General features: G+C 35.4%; 3 protein-coding genes across 5 annotated transcripts in view; all 3 read left to right on the forward strand.

Moving 5' to 3' along the window:
• The window catches only part of LOC147859162 (kinesin-like protein KIN-7K, chloroplastic), an 11,769-nt gene extending 2,702 nt beyond the window's left edge, over positions 1-9,067 (forward strand). Inside the window, exons 3-26 of one of the 3 annotated variants that reach the window (XM_087326170.1) lie at positions 85-174; positions 287-339; positions 447-512; positions 918-971; positions 1,169-1,228; positions 1,582-1,660; positions 2,158-2,225; positions 2,308-2,370; positions 2,472-2,576; positions 2,725-2,829; positions 2,922-3,029; positions 3,209-3,352; positions 4,007-4,189; positions 4,491-4,655; positions 4,782-5,006; positions 5,323-5,463; positions 5,913-6,038; positions 6,273-6,323; positions 6,422-6,469; positions 6,812-7,072; positions 7,148-7,813; positions 8,114-8,203; positions 8,294-8,444; positions 8,543-8,683. In XM_087326170.1, the coding sequence (XP_087182296.1) occupies positions 85-174; positions 287-339; positions 447-512; positions 918-971; positions 1,169-1,228; positions 1,582-1,660; positions 2,158-2,225; positions 2,308-2,370; positions 2,472-2,576; positions 2,725-2,829; positions 2,922-3,029; positions 3,209-3,352; positions 4,007-4,189; positions 4,491-4,655; positions 4,782-5,006; positions 5,323-5,463; positions 5,913-6,038; positions 6,273-6,323; positions 6,422-6,469; positions 6,812-7,072; positions 7,148-7,813; positions 8,114-8,203; positions 8,294-8,332 (2,990 nt within the window). In that variant the 3' untranslated portion in view covers positions 8,333-8,444; positions 8,543-8,683. Of the gene's footprint in view, positions 1-84; positions 175-286; positions 340-446; positions 513-917; positions 972-1,168; positions 1,229-1,581; positions 1,661-2,157; positions 2,226-2,307; positions 2,371-2,471; positions 2,577-2,724; positions 2,830-2,921; positions 3,030-3,208; positions 3,353-4,006; positions 4,190-4,490; positions 4,656-4,781; positions 5,007-5,322; positions 5,464-5,912; positions 6,039-6,272; positions 6,324-6,421; positions 6,470-6,811; positions 7,073-7,147; positions 7,814-8,113; positions 8,204-8,293; positions 8,445-8,542 lie in introns of all 3 variants that reach the window. The other 2 variants (XM_087326171.1, XM_087326169.1) reach the window with 2 other exon arrangements.
• Positions 9,068-10,132: 1,065 nt separating this feature from the next.
• LOC147859163 (uncharacterized) overlaps positions 10,133-19,766 on the forward strand; it is a 73,076-nt gene continuing 63,442 nt past the window's right edge. The window contains exon 1 of the mRNA XM_087326512.1: positions 10,133-10,165. The gene's annotated coding sequence lies outside the window, so the exon portion shown is untranslated. The remainder of the gene's footprint in view (positions 10,166-19,766) is intronic.
• On the forward strand, positions 10,465-16,308 carry LOC147859164 (uncharacterized). The gene is made up of 9 exons (XM_087326208.1): positions 10,465-11,291; positions 11,946-12,144; positions 12,968-13,060; positions 13,133-13,261; positions 14,733-14,786; positions 14,869-14,946; positions 15,115-15,177; positions 15,291-15,409; positions 16,050-16,308. Exons 1-9 carry the CDS (start codon positions 10,567-10,569, stop codon positions 16,135-16,137), a joined length of 1,548 nt encoding a protein of 515 aa, XP_087182334.1. The 5' UTR covers positions 10,465-10,566; the 3' UTR covers positions 16,138-16,308.

Consider the following 19,766-nt stretch of genomic DNA (forward strand, 5'->3'; position numbering starts at 1 on the left):
GGAATGCTCTGTAAGCTTTGATGCTAACAACTTGAAGGACATCACATCATCTCTGAATTTGGAATGTTTACAACTCATTTACAGATCGTGTATTTGGACCTGCAACAACAACAAGACATATATATGACGTGGCAGCACGACATGTAGTTAATGGTGCCATGCATGGCATTAATGGTTAGAACATACATCTTATTTGAAATTTGATGTAAGGCATCCATCATTGATGGAATTTCTTAGCCAAAATTTTCTTTTTGTACTAATACTGCTAATATGTTCTTTTGAGCAGGCACGGTGTTTGCATATGGTGTCACTAGCAGTGGTAAAACTCATACAATGCATGTAAGTGGGTTTTTTTTGTGTATAAAAGTTGGGGGGCTCAATGATGGTGATGAAGATGCCAATATGCTGTCAATGAATAACCGATGGCAATCATTTTGATTTTGCAGGGTGACCAAAAGTCTCCTGGAATAATTCCTTTGGCCGTGAAGGATGTTTTTAGTATAATACAAGAGGTTATTCTTGGTCCTTTTTCTTTAACTGTTTTTCTGGCATCCATGATGAATATCATTCTGGTTGGATGCGGCTATTTACGGCTTACCTATGACTGAGGCGCTTTGTGTTGGACCCTTTCACATTACCATTTAATTAGATTATAGAATGAAATGATGGGAATTCTTTTCTTATGTGCACACCTTTATCATCCAATTTCTTTAAGTCTCTTTGTGTTGTATGTTCATATTATAGTATAGAAGTCTTTTTACCTTTTCTTTGGCATATCCTTCCAACATTCTTTTACATAAAATTTAACATGAGTTTCGGTGTGCCCACTCACTGTATTAATTGCTCTATAAAAACTACAATCCGAGAGCATAATCAGTTGTTATAGCCTGTAAGTAAACATTTCCTCTATTTTGCAGACACCAGGAAGGGAGTTTCTTCTACGAGTATCTTATCTTGAGATATATAATGAGGTCTGTACTCCATGTTACTTTTACTTGTCCTATTGTGGATGCAATAGTAAAACAAAATAATATGTTCAGTATTGGATTTAATGATGATGATCTCATATATCTATTTGTATGGAAAATAATAGAATCGCGTATAATGGTTTCTGTGTGCATACATGTTTCTTTTTCATGGAAGTGATTTTGATCTTGCCCTTATTCAGGTTATAAATGACTTGCTGGATCCTGTGGGACAAAATTTGAGGGTGCGGGAGGATGCACAGGTACAAACATTGGTTTAGTCCATTATTGGTATTTTTGTTTTTAATCATAAATTCAGAGTGTGTTTGTAATGGATGTCAGTGCCATAAAACTTTTGGCATTATAAATAACCATAATAATTTCTTTCCACAATTGTTTAGCCTATAACTGCCTATCCCTGGCATTGCACATATAATGGCACTATATGATCACTAATAATTGTAGTTTCTGTGGAGCAGATAACATATCTGCTTCAGTGATAATTTTACCATTCTAATAAAGGAATACTCTTGAAAGTATTGAAGTTTCTTCTCATGCGCACCGCATAGTAACTAATCTTAGTATCTGTTATAATATGGGGTTTCATTTTTTGCAGGGAACCTATGTTGAAGGAATAAAGGAAGAAGTGGTTCTTTCTCCGGCTCATTGTTTATCTTTGATTGCTACAGGAGAAGGTATTTATAATGTTATTTACAGTGAATAATCTTGCATTTGTAGTTTCTAATGAATGCTCATAAGAAATCTCTGATGTGGTTATAGTTTTCAATAATAGCCACGTTTTGCTGTTCTGTATGCTGCTAGGATTAGGCTCTTGAGGAGCTATAAGTGTTAACGCTTATTTTCTCAAAAACATAATTTTTTTGTGCAAGACACAAAAAGTTGAGCTGGCACATTTGTCAAATGTGCCTATCCCACAGAAAATTTCACCAGCTCACCCATCATGATTGCATGTCCAATAAATTATTCATGCAGAATTTCTACTTTCAAGAAAAAACCCTAAAAATCTTAAAGTAGCTTATTACAGTATGTGTTTGATTATGCTTTCCAAGCACAATTGGTTTCTCCTAATAGGCCAAAGAAAATGGGACAGGGCTTCAGATATAGGCTACATGTCTATTTTCACTAACCAGTAACTTTGTAGTTGACATGCTTGATTTCATTCCCTTGATAGAGCATCGACATGTTGGATCAAACAATTTCAACTTGCTAAGCAGCCGAAGTCATACGATATTCACTCTGGTAACATACTAAGATTTTCTTGGAATTTTCTCCTTTATCAGCTATTGAAATGGAGCTGTGATTTCTTTCTCAATTTTGGCAGACTGTTGAAAGCAGTCCCAGAGGAGATAATTTTAGTGATGAAGATGTGTCTCTTTCTCAATTGGTAATTGTTTGCTTTATGATGCGACTGGAGAAATTGTTTAGCAGAATCATCATTATATTTTTGCATTAGGCTTCTGAGGAAATGCTATTTCTTGATTTTAGAATCTTATTGATCTGGCGGGCTCAGAGAGCTCCAAGACAGAAACTACAGGACTTCGACGGAAAGAAGGCTCCTATATCAATAAGAGCTTATTAACACTGGGAACTGTAGGTCCACCACTTTTCTTAAAATATGCATGTACTACATTCAGATGAGCATCCTATTTGAGTTCATCGCTTCTCTTAATTTATACATTTAACACATCAAGAAGACTATCCTATTCAATAGTTTTATTCAGTGTCTACGTTTATGCAGGTCATATCAAAGCTAACTGATGGGAAAGCAACACATGTTCCTTACAGGGATTCAAAACTAACGAGATTATTGCAATCTTCTTTAAGTGGACATGGCCGAGTGTCGGTAGAATCTTATTAAGTTTTCGAGTGTCAAATGAGCTGTGTATAGGAAGTGTTCTTCACATTTTTTAATTGGTTAATCTGTTTCTTTTTCAGCTCATATGTACGGTAACCCCTTCTTCTTCTACTAGTGAGGAGACACACAATACTTTGAAGTTCGCTCACAGAGCTAAAAATGTGGAGACTCGTGCCTCTCAGAATAAGGCATGTAAAAAGTTTGATTATTTTCTGATGTAAAACATTATGTTGTAGGATCAAATAGGCTTTGATGCCATTGTAGTGAAGAAGTTATAATGCCTTTGCCATTGTAAAACATTATGTTTGAATCTTTAAAGTTTCTCAATAAGTATTCTAATATCGCTGGCTGATCTATTTGCTCACAGATAATGGATGAAAAGTCATTAATAAAGAAATATCAAAAGGAAATTCAAAGCTTGAAGAATGAACTTGAGCAAGTCAAGAGAGGAGTGGCTGAGAATCCATATTTTGTAGATGGTCATGAAGATCTTGCATCACTGAAGCAACAGGTTTGGGGCTATAAAGATGTTTTGTGACTTAAAATTTTATTTTTTCTGTCTTATAGTATTAAACAATCTATAACAAATATGCCATTGAAAAGCACGTATAATTAAAATATAGTGAATATACGAAAGAGTATAAGGGTGTGGGTTTGATCTATACCCACCTATGGTGAAATCCTTCCTCCTGGGCCTACTTCAACTGATATTTATAACAAATATGCCATTGAAAAGCACATAATTAAAATATAGTGAATATAAGAAAGAGTATAAGGGCGTGGGTTTGATCTATACCCACTTATGGTGAAACCCTTCCTACCGGGCATACTTCAACTGATATTTATTAGAAAAAGAACAGTAGATTATAGAACTTTCTTGTACATGTCTGCTAAACATTTGTGAATTTTCACATGTTTATGTTAACTTCTATAGATTTTAGTTTTTTCTTGGAAGTATGTGTATCTTGGTTTCTCCTAGAAGCATGTGCTACTCCAATGATTCATCGATTCAACATTACTGATGGTTGTTTTTGACGTGGGACATGGAGTTGTTTGCACTTTGTGTGGCCACTGTCACGCTTATGGTGAAGATTAGGGACTGTCATGGTATTGGGGTTGGGCAGGGTCTAATTTGACATTCTCTTTCTGGGCATGAATTTGATAGCTTGAAGCAGGGCAAGTTAAACTCCAGTCCAGATTAGAAGAAGAAGAACAGGCAAAGGCAGCATTGTTGGGGAGAATCCAAAGACTGACAAAGCTGATCCTTGTTTCTACAAAAACCACTGCTCCACGAAGCCTTCCTGAGAAGCAGGGGAATCGACGTAGGCACTCTTTCGATGAAGAAGAGGTAACTATAAAAAACATGTACTCTATGATTAAGTCATTTTTATGACTAATTATTGCACTACAAGATGGCATTATTCTTTGTATTTGTGACACTTTTCTTTATGTGTGATTAATGTTTAAACGTGGCTCGTTATTGCTCTATCTTTGTGCTGTTGGGAGCAAAGGAACTTGAATGTGTCATGTAACTGTTATATGCGTGTGCAATTTTCAGTTTTTGAAAGCATATTGTGACACGGTCAACAATTTCAATTTACACATCAGAGGGATAAGTGCAAGGCCAACTCATCTATTTTGTTTTGCAGCTGGCTTATTTGCCAGATAGAAGGCGTGACTTTAGTTTTGATGAAGAAGATGGTCAGGATTCAGAAGTTTCAGATGGACGGAGTGACAATATTATTTCAGATGATTTTTTCAAGGGAGAGAAGAAAATGAAGAAGCGAAGTATGCTCGCTTGGTTCAAGCTGAAGGTTGGTGGATATCATAAACGTTTCTTTTATGTGTCTCAATCAAATTATTTCAGTTTTTCTGTGTTTCTCAAATTCCCCCGAGTTTTTTGATATTTCTCTTCTTATATTCCGGTGTTTTCAAAGCAGAAGAATGAGCATGGTAACTCTACAACAAGTTTGGACTCAGATAATTCCTCCAATGCATCACCTGCAATAAATCCTATTCAAGTTGAATCTGGTATTGATTTTAAGAGTCATCGCAATTCAGTGAGCCGTAAAGTGGACGAGGTTCCCCTTTTCCAACCTTTATGTGAGCCAACACAGGCAGGGGAGTTATTTAGTGCTGCAGTTCGAGGTCGAAGACCACCACCTGTAAGCGTAATTTGTAACATTCATTTCTTGTTTCTATTCCCATTCAATTATATAAACTATGGGACGTCTTTTCACCATGTTGGCTGCATGGCTTTTGTCATCACATGCGACTTAAGTATCACTAAGATTTTATCAAGATCCTCAATAGGCAAACTGATGGGATAGAAAACACAACCTCTAGTTTGTGTCATTAGTCATGCTTCTGACTGTCTGGAACACAGACTTGCACTTACATCAAATCATTCTTATGTACCATATTTTTACTTCGTTTAGCTTTCCTCTTAACAGAAACTTATTATTATTTTTATCATGGCAGACAGGGACAACTATGGCTGATCAGATGGACCTACTGAGAGAACAAGTGAAGATGCTTGGTGGAGAGGTTGCCTTATGCACAAGTTCTCTGAAAAGATTGTCAGAACAAGTTGCTTCAAATCCTAATGATTCTCAGTTACAAGTAGGTGATGTTCTAGGCAAATCGTAATTTAAAACAAGAGATTGCATGCTAACACACCAGATGAAAGTATTGCCTTTATATATCATATAAAGACTTTAAATGGGTCTGTCTAAACATATCTTTGCAATGGGTTCATGGTATAAGTGATCAAAATACTCACTAAATGTATAAAACGATGGCGTAGTAGTGAAGCTGGTGTGTAATTTGCGACCTTGTGGTTGTGGGTTCAAGTCTCAAGCAATGTGTTTGATGCTCTGTTTAGTTAATAACTCATCAGATTTTTAATTTGAGGTCATGCAAGCTAATATAATAGTTAGCTCCTAAAAATATGGGTTTACAGATAACTTTGCACAACTCAAAGGTTCAAAGAAATACCATTGTCTTAAATATGTGTTACTAATGTGTGGCTCATAGTCATATTCAACTGCTGAATATCTTATGCTGTGTAGGCACAAATGCAAAGCTTGAAGGATGAGATTCAAGAAAAGAAAAGGCAGATGAGGGTGATTGAGCGGCGAATACTTGGGAATGGGGAAGCTGGGTTTAACAATGGTGCTGCATTGGAGTTATCACAGGTTTAAAGTGCTTTTTAGTTTTTAAAAACATCACATGTCCAGGATATACTCATGCACTTTTTTTTATGACTATATCTGCTATATTATCAATATGTTTAATGCATCTGAGTTATCACAGATTTAAAGTGCTTTCACAGTCAATAATGACAATTACAAAATATAGCATGCTCAGGATATATCTACCTAAATTGATTAACACCCATATTTGTTATAATATCACCGTGCTCAATGCAGACCATCTCCAAACTAACTAATCAGCTCAACGAGAAGACATTTGAACTTGAGGTGACTTTAAGTTCTTAGCATTTTATGCTTGTGATGAGAAAATACTTGTAATTTGGATGCAATGTGCACTAAACTTTTTATTTTTCTGTTTTGTAAAGCTGAAAACCGCTGACAACAGAATCCTTCAGGAACAACTGCAAACTAAAGTAAGGCTAATTTTTAATTTATGATTATACTTCAGCTGAGAACAGTTATTAATTTTTTCAATCAAGTCAATAGAGAGCCTAATTTGGATTATTCGGTGATTCTTAAGTTTGTTGAGGATCTCTGTGTGATCTCTTACAAATACCTTATTTTTATTAAACTGGGATCATTCTGAATGAGTTTTCACTTTTACCTTTCAGTAAACCAATAACTGTACCGAATCTCATAATGGAATGAAACCTCTTGAAAATAGAGAGAAATTCAAGGTTTTGTGTTTCGTAGGAGGTTGTTACATGAAGATAAACATATTTCCTTGTTTGACTAACTGTTGATTGCTATTGCAGATAATAGAAAATACAGAACTTCAAAGTACAATTGCATCTCTCCATGGACAATCCAAAGCAAAATATGACAACACAACTGGGCAAAACAATATAGAAATGCATATTGAAGGCTATGGTGATCCAAACGTTACTTCACAAAATGTAGATGGACATGGTGAGCAATCTATAGATGAACCTAGTGTGCTGCAGGAAAACAATTCTCAGGGAAACCCCAAAGTAGGAAATGAAACTTCAATCTTGCAGTCTCAAGTTCTTCAACAGGTATTCATTATTCTATAATTCTATGAGTTACATGGGTAATCTTCCTTGACATAACTTGTTTGTACATTTTACCAGGCAATGGAGATCGAAAAACTTAAACAGGAACTAGACCATTTGCTTGAAGAGAAAGATGCTCTTCAGATTCAAAGCCGAAAATTGGCCGATGAATCATCATATGCTAAAGAGCTAGCTTCTGCTGCTGCGGTTGAGCTAAAAAATCTGGCTGAAGAGGTAACAAAACTCTCTTATCAAAATACAAAACTAGCAGCTGAGCTTGCAGCATCTCAAGAACTAGTAAAAGCTCGAGCAAATGGATCAAAATTGGGCCTTAATGTAGCAAACAATAGTGGGCGACAACGTATCAATTCGAGAAGAATCGAAGATGAATCTATAATAGAGGAACTGAAAAGAGAACTATTAGCAAGCAAAGAGAAAGAGGCTGTATTGGAAGCTAAGTTAACAGATAGTGAATTGAAAGATGCAGAGACTCAAAAGAACATAGAGGATGCAAAAAAACGTGAGGCTGATTTGGAAAATGATCTTGCTGGCATGTGGGTGTTGGTAGCAAAGCTCAAGAAGGAGAAAGCTAATGGCAATTCTACTAGGGATTTGGATTCTCACAATGCACAAGAATTTGGGAGTATAGATGATGATGTAAATGATTTCAGAAGTTTGAAAAACTCTCTGGAGAAAGAAAAGCAACGGACCGCGGAGCTTGAAACACTGGTGTCGCAGTTGAAGGTTTGTAGAGTGAATTAATTGAATTGTAGTAAATGAATTATTAGTATATGCTAATTAAAACATGAAACTATGCATTACTTAAAAGTGTAGTTATAATTATATCATATTTGATGTTAATATGATTGAAATGTGAATGATTTTTAAAGAAAAATCAACACCAACTATCAAGTCTAATTGAAGTGAAAGTGTCCTGTATTTAATTATTGGCCTTAATTATTTAATGGACCAAATCAAGCTCTTTTTGTATTCTAGAGAATGTTAAGGTCAAGATCTAATCATAGCAGATATAAAATGCTACAGAGTGAAAAGCTTGATGGGTTAGACAATGCTACTTTGGAGGGTCTGAGTGCTCTTCATGTGGAGGCCTTAACACGGTTATGCCAGGCTAAGGTTCGATTCTCTATCTACTGAATTAAGTTCAGATCAGCTCGTATTGTTATAAAATAAAACCTCACTCACCAATCTTCTTTTATCATGTAGGCCATTGTGGAAGAAAAGAGAGAGAAAATGCATCCATAGCACGAACTGCAGAACATGCAATCAATGTTGAACATAACATCATGTTTGTAAAGAATACTTTGAATGAATAACAGACTGCTGTGGTTTTGCTTCCTTGCCGACATTTTTCTTTGTGAGGGATTTAAGAATATATGTTTTCCTCGCTACCTTATAAGTATTTTCATGAATCTTCTTATTGTTTCTGATCTAACTCGTTTCATTTAATTGCAGATTGTAAGTTCTTGTGCAATAGCATGTATAGAATGCCCTCCCATAGGACTATCACATGAGACATACTCATTACATTCACTTGCTGATGATGGATTGGGTTTTGCTTCTAAGAGTCATTACATCCACTTCTTGATCTGGTTGGGTTTGATCCCTTCACAATGGACGACCTCACAAACATAAAGAGTGAACCATTGCTAGTGTGGCACCACTTGATTCCTTTGACATTGGTGTCAAATATGAAAGCTGGCCATCTGAGGGAGGTTATTAGAATTTTTGGCATTGTTTTCGGGTAATTACTGTGATGTTTGTAAATCATTGGTATGTATATCCGCAGATCAAAGAAAATGCGGCCCAGAAGACATACAGTTAGCATGAAGGTGGTACATATATGATGACCACCTGTGCATGTACTAGAGTTTGAAGCTTCTGGTAGTAATTTGGAAAAAATCCGTATCAAAGCTATATGTATAATTTATAACAGAGAAATATAATATAAAATTTATGACGATGAACCATTCAAGGGAAGTTGATGTTTTTTTACCATTCATATTTTGTACAAAAGAAGTGGAATGAATAAATATGCAAGCAATTGAGTAGATTGAATTTATTTCACAAGTTTTGAGGGAATACCTGACTTTTTTTGTTTAAACCAGTTTGTATACTACACATTGTCAACCTCTATTATACAATGCTGTCACTAGAAAATGAAAGTTTAGTTTCAATTCATTGAAAATTTATTCACTTCAATGTGATATTGTACCTCAAAGTGAGAATTGCACCTATTTTATGTGTGGAAAAGGCATTATATGCATGTCATGATGTTGCTATGTAAGAATAACCATGATTGAATGTCTATGATGCAGTAGAATAGAATTATTAGAGGATTACAAATTAAATGACCAGTTTTTGCAATGGTTTTTAGGCATGTTTTTGAAACCTAACATGCATGTATGTATTTAATATGTCAAATTTTAATACATTCAGCATTAAGTTATTTAATGTCTTTTGTTGGTGTTCATGTGTACCAAACCTTGAATTGTCAAAACCCTATACCATAAGGACATGTTAAACTTCCAAGAATTGAACACAATTGCAATGGCTTAAATAGCATGTTAATAAAAAAAACACACAATAGTGAGTCATATAGTGGTATTGTGGGAATAAGTATTGACTTCAATGGAAGGTAAACTATCCTAAGTGTCAATCTCAATCTCAATGTAAAGGAAACAAAATGAAGGAAAAACAATGGTGTGTGGTATACATAGTAAATTGAATGAGTATCAAACTCAAGGGCAAGAAAAGGAAAACAATGCTTAATATAAGCAATGCTCTTGAAGTAAGCCATGCCCTTTTGGAAATGACGCTTTTTGGTTCGCAGAGGCAATTTCATGGGGTGAGTGATAGGCTACCTCAATGTATTATCACATGATGGCTAAGAGCTAGAATTAAGTCTCACAGTACGTGTACCCCTCTTCGTTGAGTTCACAACCAAAGAGACTAAAGCCTCAAGGAAGGTCAGGATTGACCGTGTGTAGCCAATGAATTCCCCTTCCTCTTCCACTTGATCGGGAAGTAAGAGAACACAAGAAGAAGAAGAAGAAGAAGAAGAAGAAGAAGAGCAAAGTTTTGGTAAAGTATTATGAATCTATCTCAATGCTCACATATGGGGAAAAAAGAGAACAGAACAAGAAGAAGAAGAGCCAAGTTTTGGTCCAAGTATTTAGAATGTGTCTCAATGCTCTCACATATGTATGTATGTATGTATGTATGTATGTATGTATGTATGTATACTGTATAGTATAATACAGTGTATACATACATAAATGCAGAAAGTGGAGAAGGGGGAAAAATATCCCTAGCCTCACTTACAATCTTCTTTGTTGTCATGTGATAAGTATCTTTTCTCTTTGGCTGATGGTGCTCTCTCATCTGCCCCCTGTCCTGCTCTACTCTACTCTACTCTGTTTCTTCTTTCTTCTTCCTCCTTTCTTCCTCAAGGCTTACAGCTTAAGTGCTAGGTAGCTATGGCTACCTCTTATGCTCTTTTGGGCTCTCACACTTATGCACAAAACACTCACCATCCTCATCTTTCTTCCCTTTTCTCTGCAGAGCACACCTTCTATTTCTCCTCCTCCCCCTCCTCCTCCCCCCCCTCCTCCTCCTCCTCTTGTGTCAGTATTTTGAGAAGAAAGACAAGGAAACCTCGTCTAATTTGCTCTTGTGCAAAGCCTATACTTGAAGAACTCTGTTTTAACCATGAAGTGCACTGGAGAGAAGAGGTTTTATCTGCTTTACAAAGGTCTTTACTTGAAAGCCAATGGGCAGAACAAATCACTACACAATCTTCACAAAGATTTGAAGAAGAAGAAGAAGAAGCAAAAGTCATTTCCAATGTGGAAGACAATGCTTTTTGTATGACTTTGAGGTCAGGAATGAAGAAGAACAAGCTTTCTGCAAGAGAGAGGAGATTATCTGCTAGAATGAAAACAGGAGTTTTTAACAATAAAGACATGGATATGACGTCTAGTTTTACACTTATTTCGTCTTCTTCTTCATCACCACTATCATCATCAACGTCATCATCTTCATCCTTGAAGCGGAAAGGGAAAATGAAATTGGAACCTCTCCATGATTTTGTTTCTTCTTTCCTTAGACCAGCTGCTGGATGTGGCATGTTTACTAAAGATGAAGAGCAGGGTTTTACAAAGCAAATGCGGATTCATCAAAGCCTCGAGAAGGCGAGAAGAAAGTGAGTAAAACCTTTCATATCAATTCTCTTCATGAATTACATGGTTGCTCTTCATTAATTGCATAATTGTTTGTCGTTAAATTTCCCCCCATTATCACATGGATTTACATAAATATGGTAATCAGTAAATTTAGTAATTCACCGCATAATTGGTGACATGGCATAACTGTGGTAAGTTTCTCATATATCAGTTAACACTCGGTATTTCATAAATTTAGTAATTGCTTAATGTGGTTGGCAATTACATGTCTCTGGTGATTGTTCATTTCCTGTATTGAGGCACAGTATATCAAATCTATGAAGGATTGCTTTTACATGCTTTTTGCTGTATTTGTTATTCATTATGACAGCTATTTCCCATTATCACACAACTGATGACATTACATAAACGTGTCAATTCTCATTTCACGATAAACCTGACACTTTTGAGGATCAATATATTGGGGTTTTTATCATTAAAGGCTATTAGTTTTGGTTTTTAATGCATTATTTTGCTTTTACATTTGCTTTGTTATATGTGTTTTCCATCATGTATCTGAACATATGTTGGGCAATTTGTCTCTCATATATAGATTACTCATTTAGAATTTCTCACCATAATTTATTTCTATTTTTATGGAGATCCAAATATAATTATAATAATGATGTCTTCAGGTTAAAAAGGAAACTTGGTTATGATCCATCATATGAAACTTTGGCCCAATCTGTTCAAGTATCAACTCCAGAGCTCATCTTGATGTTGGCTGTGGGCGAGGTTGCAAGGAATATGATGCTTGTTTCACATTTGCGGCTTGTTGTTTCGGTTGCGAGACAATATCAGAACCTGGGATTAGACACAGCTGACCTTATTCAGGTGTGTATGTACTTTTGGAACATATTACAAAAGTCAGTTATTTTTCACTGAAAGAAAATAAGGTTAGATGATAGAAACTTGATCAAGCTCTTCTTTCATGAAATTGATTGTGGTTTAGTAGGAAAGAATATCTTAGTTTTTGAACTGTTTACACATGATTCATAGTGTTTTGATTTAGATTGCATTCCATTGTTCAAATTAAGAAGCTTATGGGACTTGTACGTGTTAATGCAAAATTTGATCACATGTTTAGGTGATTGAGAGGCATTCATTACATGTTTAAGTGATTGATTGCATAGTCATCTAGTTGTACCAATTCAATACTGCTTAACAAATACATATGAAGGTTTTAAGATGGGCGTAAAATGCATCTTTTTATTTCTCATCAAATGAAAATGTAATCAGTAGAGGACACATGGTAGAAACTTTCAGGGTAAAACATATGGAATAAGTACATATATAATCGCAATTGAATGCAATTAAACCTAAATCATGTGATGATGGAAGATTACAAAGTACATAGATGGATGTCCTAGATAATTCTGTGTGCATGTCTATTGCTGAAGGCTGAACTGCTAAAAAAATACAGGGCAAGTGATATATTTGGCATAATAGTGAAAATAAATTTGACGCAAAAACCTTACATTTTTCCAGCTACTCTATTAAAAAGACAACCCCAAATGTTTGGTTCAAGCTACCAGAATGATTTTGTCATTGTTTTTTTGCAATTCCTTTTGTGGCGACACATTTGTGTCAAAATCCGAAAACACTCTGTTATGCTGGAAGGCTGAGTTATAACGCCCCCCAAAAAAATTCACTACAGGAAGGATCGAGAGGACTTCTCCGTGGGCTAGATAGATTTGATCATCGGAGAGGTCACAAGATTTCAACGTATGTACATTGGTGGATCCGGCAGGTAAGGCAATCAAAAGTTATACGTTCATCAAGTTAAAATCCACTAGTAGCATGACATTAGGAGACTTTTTAGGGTATCACGAGGGCAATTGCGGATCATTCAAGAATAATGCGCGTTCCTGTGTATTTACATGAGATAATATTTGCAATGAAGCGAGCGAAGGCCCAATTAAAACGTCAAGGAAAACCTATTACAGTGGAGGTATGTTTGTTTTTTACTAGCTACAGATTAACATATGAACTGAAGACCCAATTAAAACGTCAATACAAACCTATTACAGTGGAGGTATGTTTGCTTTTTACTAGCTACAGATTAACATATGGACTGAACACCATTAGTGGCACTACATAGTTTCGTACAATCATGAGGGCCCTCTTCAATGATATATTTGTTTTGTGGAGTATCTCCATTCATTTGTTTTTGTTTTGGATGTGAAAATCTGTTTATCAGGGAATGAGTGTGTAATTGGTTACTAGAATTTCACAATCGATGAATCTATTAGCTCATTTGCAATGAAATTGTCCATGGATATCCATCTTCTTAACATGATAGCAATCATCAAATTATAACCGTGTTTTCCCAACACATGAGTGCATTAAGTTCTTATAATTATGTGGCTCTTCAAGTGGCTCTCTCATTGGTAATTCCAGAAATAAGAATTGGGGGACATTTGAGGAAATAAAAAAAATCAGCTATTCCAGTGTTTTCCCCATATATATTTTTATCCAACTATTAGTATTTGTACGCCCCATTTTTTGCACTTTCTATATGTCCTCATATTGTTTTTTATCATCTTTGGCAAGTTTACATGGAGAGTATCTTCTTCTTTCAATATTCATACTGATCTCACCATGTCGATACCTGCTCTGCAGAATGTAGTTTGTTTTTATCATATGAAGTTCTTGTCAACTTTCTCTTTTCTCATTTTCCATGTTTTGTCTGTTTACATAATACCTATGAAGCCTTCTTTTAAGATTCATAATGGCCAACTTACAGTCCCATACTCTGTGCGATCCCACCTCTCTACCCAACCCAAAAACGACAAAAAGTCTCCACCCATTGTACCCAAATATCCTTACTCCCCTTGTGTGAAAAAAACGCTTGTAAGAAACAAACAAAAAAACCTTCTAAAGCAACCATGTTATGCATCCCTTTTAAAGAAACAAGTGTGGTTGCTTTAGAAGGTTTTTTAGTTTGTTTCTTACAAGCGTCTCGATTTGTAGTTTTTTTTCATACAGGGGAAGTAAAGAATTTTGAGTACAATGGGTGGAGACTTTTTGTCATTTTTGGGTTGGGTAGAGAGGAGGTGGGATCACACAGAGTATGGGAGTGATTCAAATGGCCAACTTACTGGAACTACTGGAACCGTTTTGGTTTGTATATCATATGTTGTTCTTATCAGCTTTGTTTTTTGTCATCTTCCAATTTTTTATCTGTGTTCATAGTATCTATGAAACCTTCCCTTGAGATTAATTAAGACCTCAAATGCCTAACTCACGGGAACCATTTTTGGTTGATATAGTCAACTAAAATTTAGCTGAGGTTATGCCGGAAGTTATAATAGACTAAAACAAGCTATTCATTTCATTGCAACTGTAGCATTTTTAGTGTTATTAAGGGTGACCAAAATAGGTAACATGTTTTTCTAATCCTCTATTGTTATGGAATGCAGAATCTAGCGATAATTTTAAATGTTCCAAACTCCAGAATAAAGAGAGCGCTGCTGGTGAGTGAACCATTTTTTTAATGTTTTTGTGTGATTTTATTTTTTAAACGTCTCATCTAATTTTGCATTATTATGTTTCTAGGCTAAGAGCAGGGTGATATCCATTGACAAAACCAGCAGTCCCTATGACATCAATAGAGAGTTTAGTGGGCTTCATGAGGTTCTTTCTTAGCTTATATTGACTCAAATTTAGATGGGACAAATGAAATTTTTGTGTATCTCTTTCATAAAGTCTTTTACAAATTCTAATGAAGAATTATTTCAGGTGATAAAACTTTGGCTCTTTTTCTTTATTGTTTTTCTCTTGTAACACTTGGGTAACTCGCAGTTTGTTGCTGATAAGAATACAGAGAATCAGCCATGGGAGCTGCTATTTGAACAACAGACAAGAGTAATTTATTCCATTCCGTGCTTTCTTCACTTCACAAAAAATAACACTTTGAAGAAGTCAAATGAGTTCGTATATTGTTTTCAGTAATTATGTGCTAAACAATCATGTTGCAGGAGAACATGATGACTCGATTGAGATTACTGACAGCGAAGGAACAAAAAATCATCCGGTGGCTCTTTGGGATTGATACAAAAGATGGCGCATGGTCGAGTTTGCAATCAGTTGGCAATAAGTATAAATGCTGAAAAACATTTACCCATACATACATATATGTGTGTGTGTGTGTATTGTGTACATACATGTACATATGTGCGTACATATAGATATATACTGCAGTGCTTATATGTATATACATTACCCATAGATACATATATATGTGTGCTGTATTGTTTACATGTAGATATGTATGTTTATTGTGTATATATATATATATATACACATTACCCGTACATACAGATATATATGTGTGTGTGTGTGTGTGTATTGTGTACATGCAGATATGTATGTTTATTGTGTAAATGCAGATATGTGTGTGTATTGTGTACATGTTCATATGTGTGTATATATGGATATATACTAAATGTGTATGATATTGAGGTTTCCACCAATAATGTTATGTAGGTAAAAAGATCAAAATACCTGTAAGGTTTCAATTATTGCTAGAATACCCCTTAATACGATTGCCAGAATACAACTTCCTAGTAGAAAATAATGTTTATATATTGTGTATTGTTTTGTGACTCAATGTATTTCAAAATAAAGGTGTATATGTCGATATCCATGCCCATGAATTTATTTAAATTGTATTGCTGTTTGCTGTTCATTTACGTTTTATAGTGTTTTTACAAGATTGTAGCATTATCTTTGCTCAGGGTGGGTGTATCCAAAGAAAGAGTGAGGCAAATCAAAATGAGAGCATTGCGGAAAATGCGGTCAGTTGGCGGTGAGACTAGCTTGTAAAAGAGGAAAGGACTGTTGTACACGTGCTATTAACATTATATATCATGTCAACATATCGAGAGAACACAATTTGTCGTGAGTAATAACATTGTACCATACTTTCTTTATTCTTATCTGTATATACAAATGACTGTCTATCTCAACGTGAGATTTTCATTGGATTATGAAGAATCGGAACATTTTTTATTGCCTTGGGGAAGAGATGCTATTACTATTTGGCTGTGTTTTTACACTGGAAGTCACGACTTTCCTTAAAATGAAAAGCTATAAGAACGAGTAAAAGTAGGCACAAACTTTTCCTAAAAAATAAACCAAGATTTTTGAGGAAATCAAGGCTTGAATGCATATGTATCATTTTTCAGCTACATACTGAGTTAAAATTTTGGATTAATAGCATTGGCAACATGCCTTTTCTTATTTTCATCAGATTTGATGAATTGATGTGCATGTTCTTTTTTGTTGCCCTAACTGCAAGTCCTCGTGCATAGGAAAGCCTTATATCTATTCTTGTACCTTTGCAGCAATAACCAAACCAAAGTAGCCCAAACTAATTGTAATAAAAGAATGAGATGAAGCCGTGCAAAATCACCACTACAATCGGGGGAAACTAAAGTAGAAATTATTGAAGCCAACGAGTAAATGAAGCAACATTTCACACCTTAGAGACATTATGGAACACACAAGGTCAAGGGGCACATGTCTTTGATTTGGTGGTCTCATGGAGGTCGGGATGAGTAAGATGTCAATGTTGGAAAAATAAAGGCATCATATATCCTTCATATTAAGGTTACAATGAGGTAGCTTACGCCTAGTAGAGAAGCTACTTTGGCAAATTTGTTTTACTGTAACACTAAATATCAACCACAACTTTTGCATAATACATCAACAAATTGATTGGTGCTTCGAATAACGTATGCATATGTATTTCCATGGAAACTCGGTAATTTTGCCAAGAACTTTTGCATGTCCATACTTTGTAAAGAGGACCACGATTATTTGAACCAAACCTTTATATTCACACATCAATCCTCCTCTCTTTGAGAATCAATGTATTATCTATTTCTCAATTTTTTGCTTCTAGATGCTTTGGCCATCATTTTCCATTATGGTAGACATGAGGCTTTTACGATTCTCTCTTTACAAAGACTTTCACACTTGCTATTTAAGGTGGCATCAACTAACGTATAGGAAGTTTTAGATAAAGGAAATATGATCTAGGGTTTGGCTATGGCTCAAAAATGAGAACACAAGCAATCATCTAATGCATGATCATATTTACTCAAGAGCCACTAGTAATCATGGAATCCATAAGGAGAGAACGTGTTTTTGTCATCTTAGGCAATGAAATTAGAGGCTACATAGCGAAGGCCTAATTTAACACTAAAAATATACATATATTTGAGATGCAAAAATGTATTGACATATATCCATCTCACTTTTGTGTATGCCAATGTGTACTTCTTTCTTTTGAAGGAAGGTTTTGAGTTGTGGAGAGTTGGCACGATGCTTTATAGTATCCAGTAGTTAAATATTAATACACATATCTATTGTCTAGTTATTTGGCAGATGTTCGAAGTGAAGGCATGGAGTTAACTATTACCTTCTAGCTATTATGCATCATACTAATGATGAGCAAAAGAGTAAGAGATTAAGGGTGCTTAATTACACCGGCCACTCCCGAGTGAACAACACAAGATGAACATAAAATACCATCGATGTCCCATATCACCTGTAAAGAATCGGATATGATTCTTGTGCAGCGGAAGAGATGTGTGTTATGTGTAGGTGTGAGAGGAAAGAGATGAGAGAAGAGAACACACAAGATAGATTAGATAGAATGGAAAAATGAAGTACTCAAGAAGAAGGTGTATATTCACAAGGAGAATATGAAATACAAAATGTAACATTACAAGGAGTCACAGTCGACTTATTATGAAGTAGGAGAAGGGTGCTTTATATAACTTCATCCTCTCTCTTCATTAACTCACTATAACCGCGCTCTCTTGGGGAATGTGAAGAGTCGTAGTCATGGGGAATATGTAACTCATTAGTTATGTGTCATAGAATATGATTTTATGACACATAGATAATGTGACTCTTGACCTTTGAGTAATCATAGATTCTCAAAAGGTGTGTTCACACATTGCACTATGTTGAGCTTCATTCTCAACACCACCAAATATTACCTTTGTATTATACCTTGGATGTTGAATGATGAATTCGAATAAGAGACCTTAGTCTCGCCAATAGTCTTGACAACATCTCAAGATGCCATCACGAAGGGGATAGTTGGTCCCTTGTGTAACTCAACATATAAGGCTCCCATATGTCTACGTGTTCTCACGTGTTGTAGGTCCATATGTGTTTGTTACAAATCCTAGGATAACCGATTTCTTGACTTCGGACTAATAGTCGGCAACGGTTCGGTTTGAACTTAACCCTAAACCCTAAACCGGTTCGAACCGAACCCGAACCGCAAAATTGCGGCTTAACGGCTTAATAGTTTAAATGGTTCAGTTCAAGTTCAAGTTTTTTAAACGGTTTAACGGTTTTTTTTTTAAATAAAAATAAAAATAAACAATCTTTTCATTTTCAAGCCTTATTCTCACGTTTTAGGAAAAACTTGAAATTTTTAAAATTAAAAATTTGAATTTTGGCCTAAGTTGAAAACCGAAACCAAACCGCGGTTTTAATGGTTTAATAGTTTGAATTTTTTTAAACGGTTCAATTTAACGATTTCGTGGTTCAGTTCAAGTTTCACATTTTTTAAACAGTTCAGTTTTAACACTCTCAAACCGAACCGTTACTAATTGTTATCTCTGACTCTTAACCTACTAAATTAGCAATAGAATTGGTCTGCACGATTATGCCTATAACACTAGCAATTAAGATTTAGCACAAGAGGGATATAGAGATAGAAGCAATGACCTTGTTAACTATTGCTTGCAAGTTGCAACAAACAAGGCACAAAAGCAATGGAGAAGTGAAGGAGTATATCAATAGCATAGAGTTGAAGTGTAATTATAATATAGTGATCATATAATAGAGCTTTCGTATAAAGGATACTGCATTTTATGTTCTAGATCGGTCATTTTTGAGGTCCATCAAACCCCACCTGTTTAGGATTTTAGAATAAGGGGAATCTAGATGGCCGACATACTCCTTTATGTTAGACGTAGTCCGTTCTTTGTAATTACCAATGAACCATCCAAGTAAGCAATCCCATTCATTTGCTTTCTTTTGGGGTTCAGGAGGTTGCCTTTTGAAGAACATGACCACTACTGACATACATGGAATCTTGTTATAGGTTATGGGAAGGAGAAATCGTGCACGATAATGTTTAATTAAATGGGTTAAACAAAAGGAAAATAGACCTTACGAATTGTGCAAAATCAAAGTGGTTTGTTGGTAGGTAAGTTATAAGACATGGAGTATTGTATGAATTTAATGGGTAACTAGACCTTCTCATGATTGGTATGGTTTGCAACAATATGACAATTGATTATTTTTTTGAAGGCTACTAAAAGGCCACGCCACATGGTGGGGTGTGATTGAAGGGTTGCGTCGATCTAGATTTATAATTTGTGTTCCAAATTAACAATCCCATTGAGCAAATTTCAAAATTCATT

Source organism: Azolla caroliniana, unplaced genomic scaffold, assembly GCF_043228905.1.
Source record: "Azolla caroliniana isolate FFs.n. ecotype wild unplaced genomic scaffold, voAzoCaro1.0.p SCAF_10, whole genome shotgun sequence".
Classification (NCBI taxonomy): domain Eukaryota; kingdom Viridiplantae; phylum Streptophyta; class Polypodiopsida; order Salviniales; family Salviniaceae; genus Azolla; species Azolla caroliniana.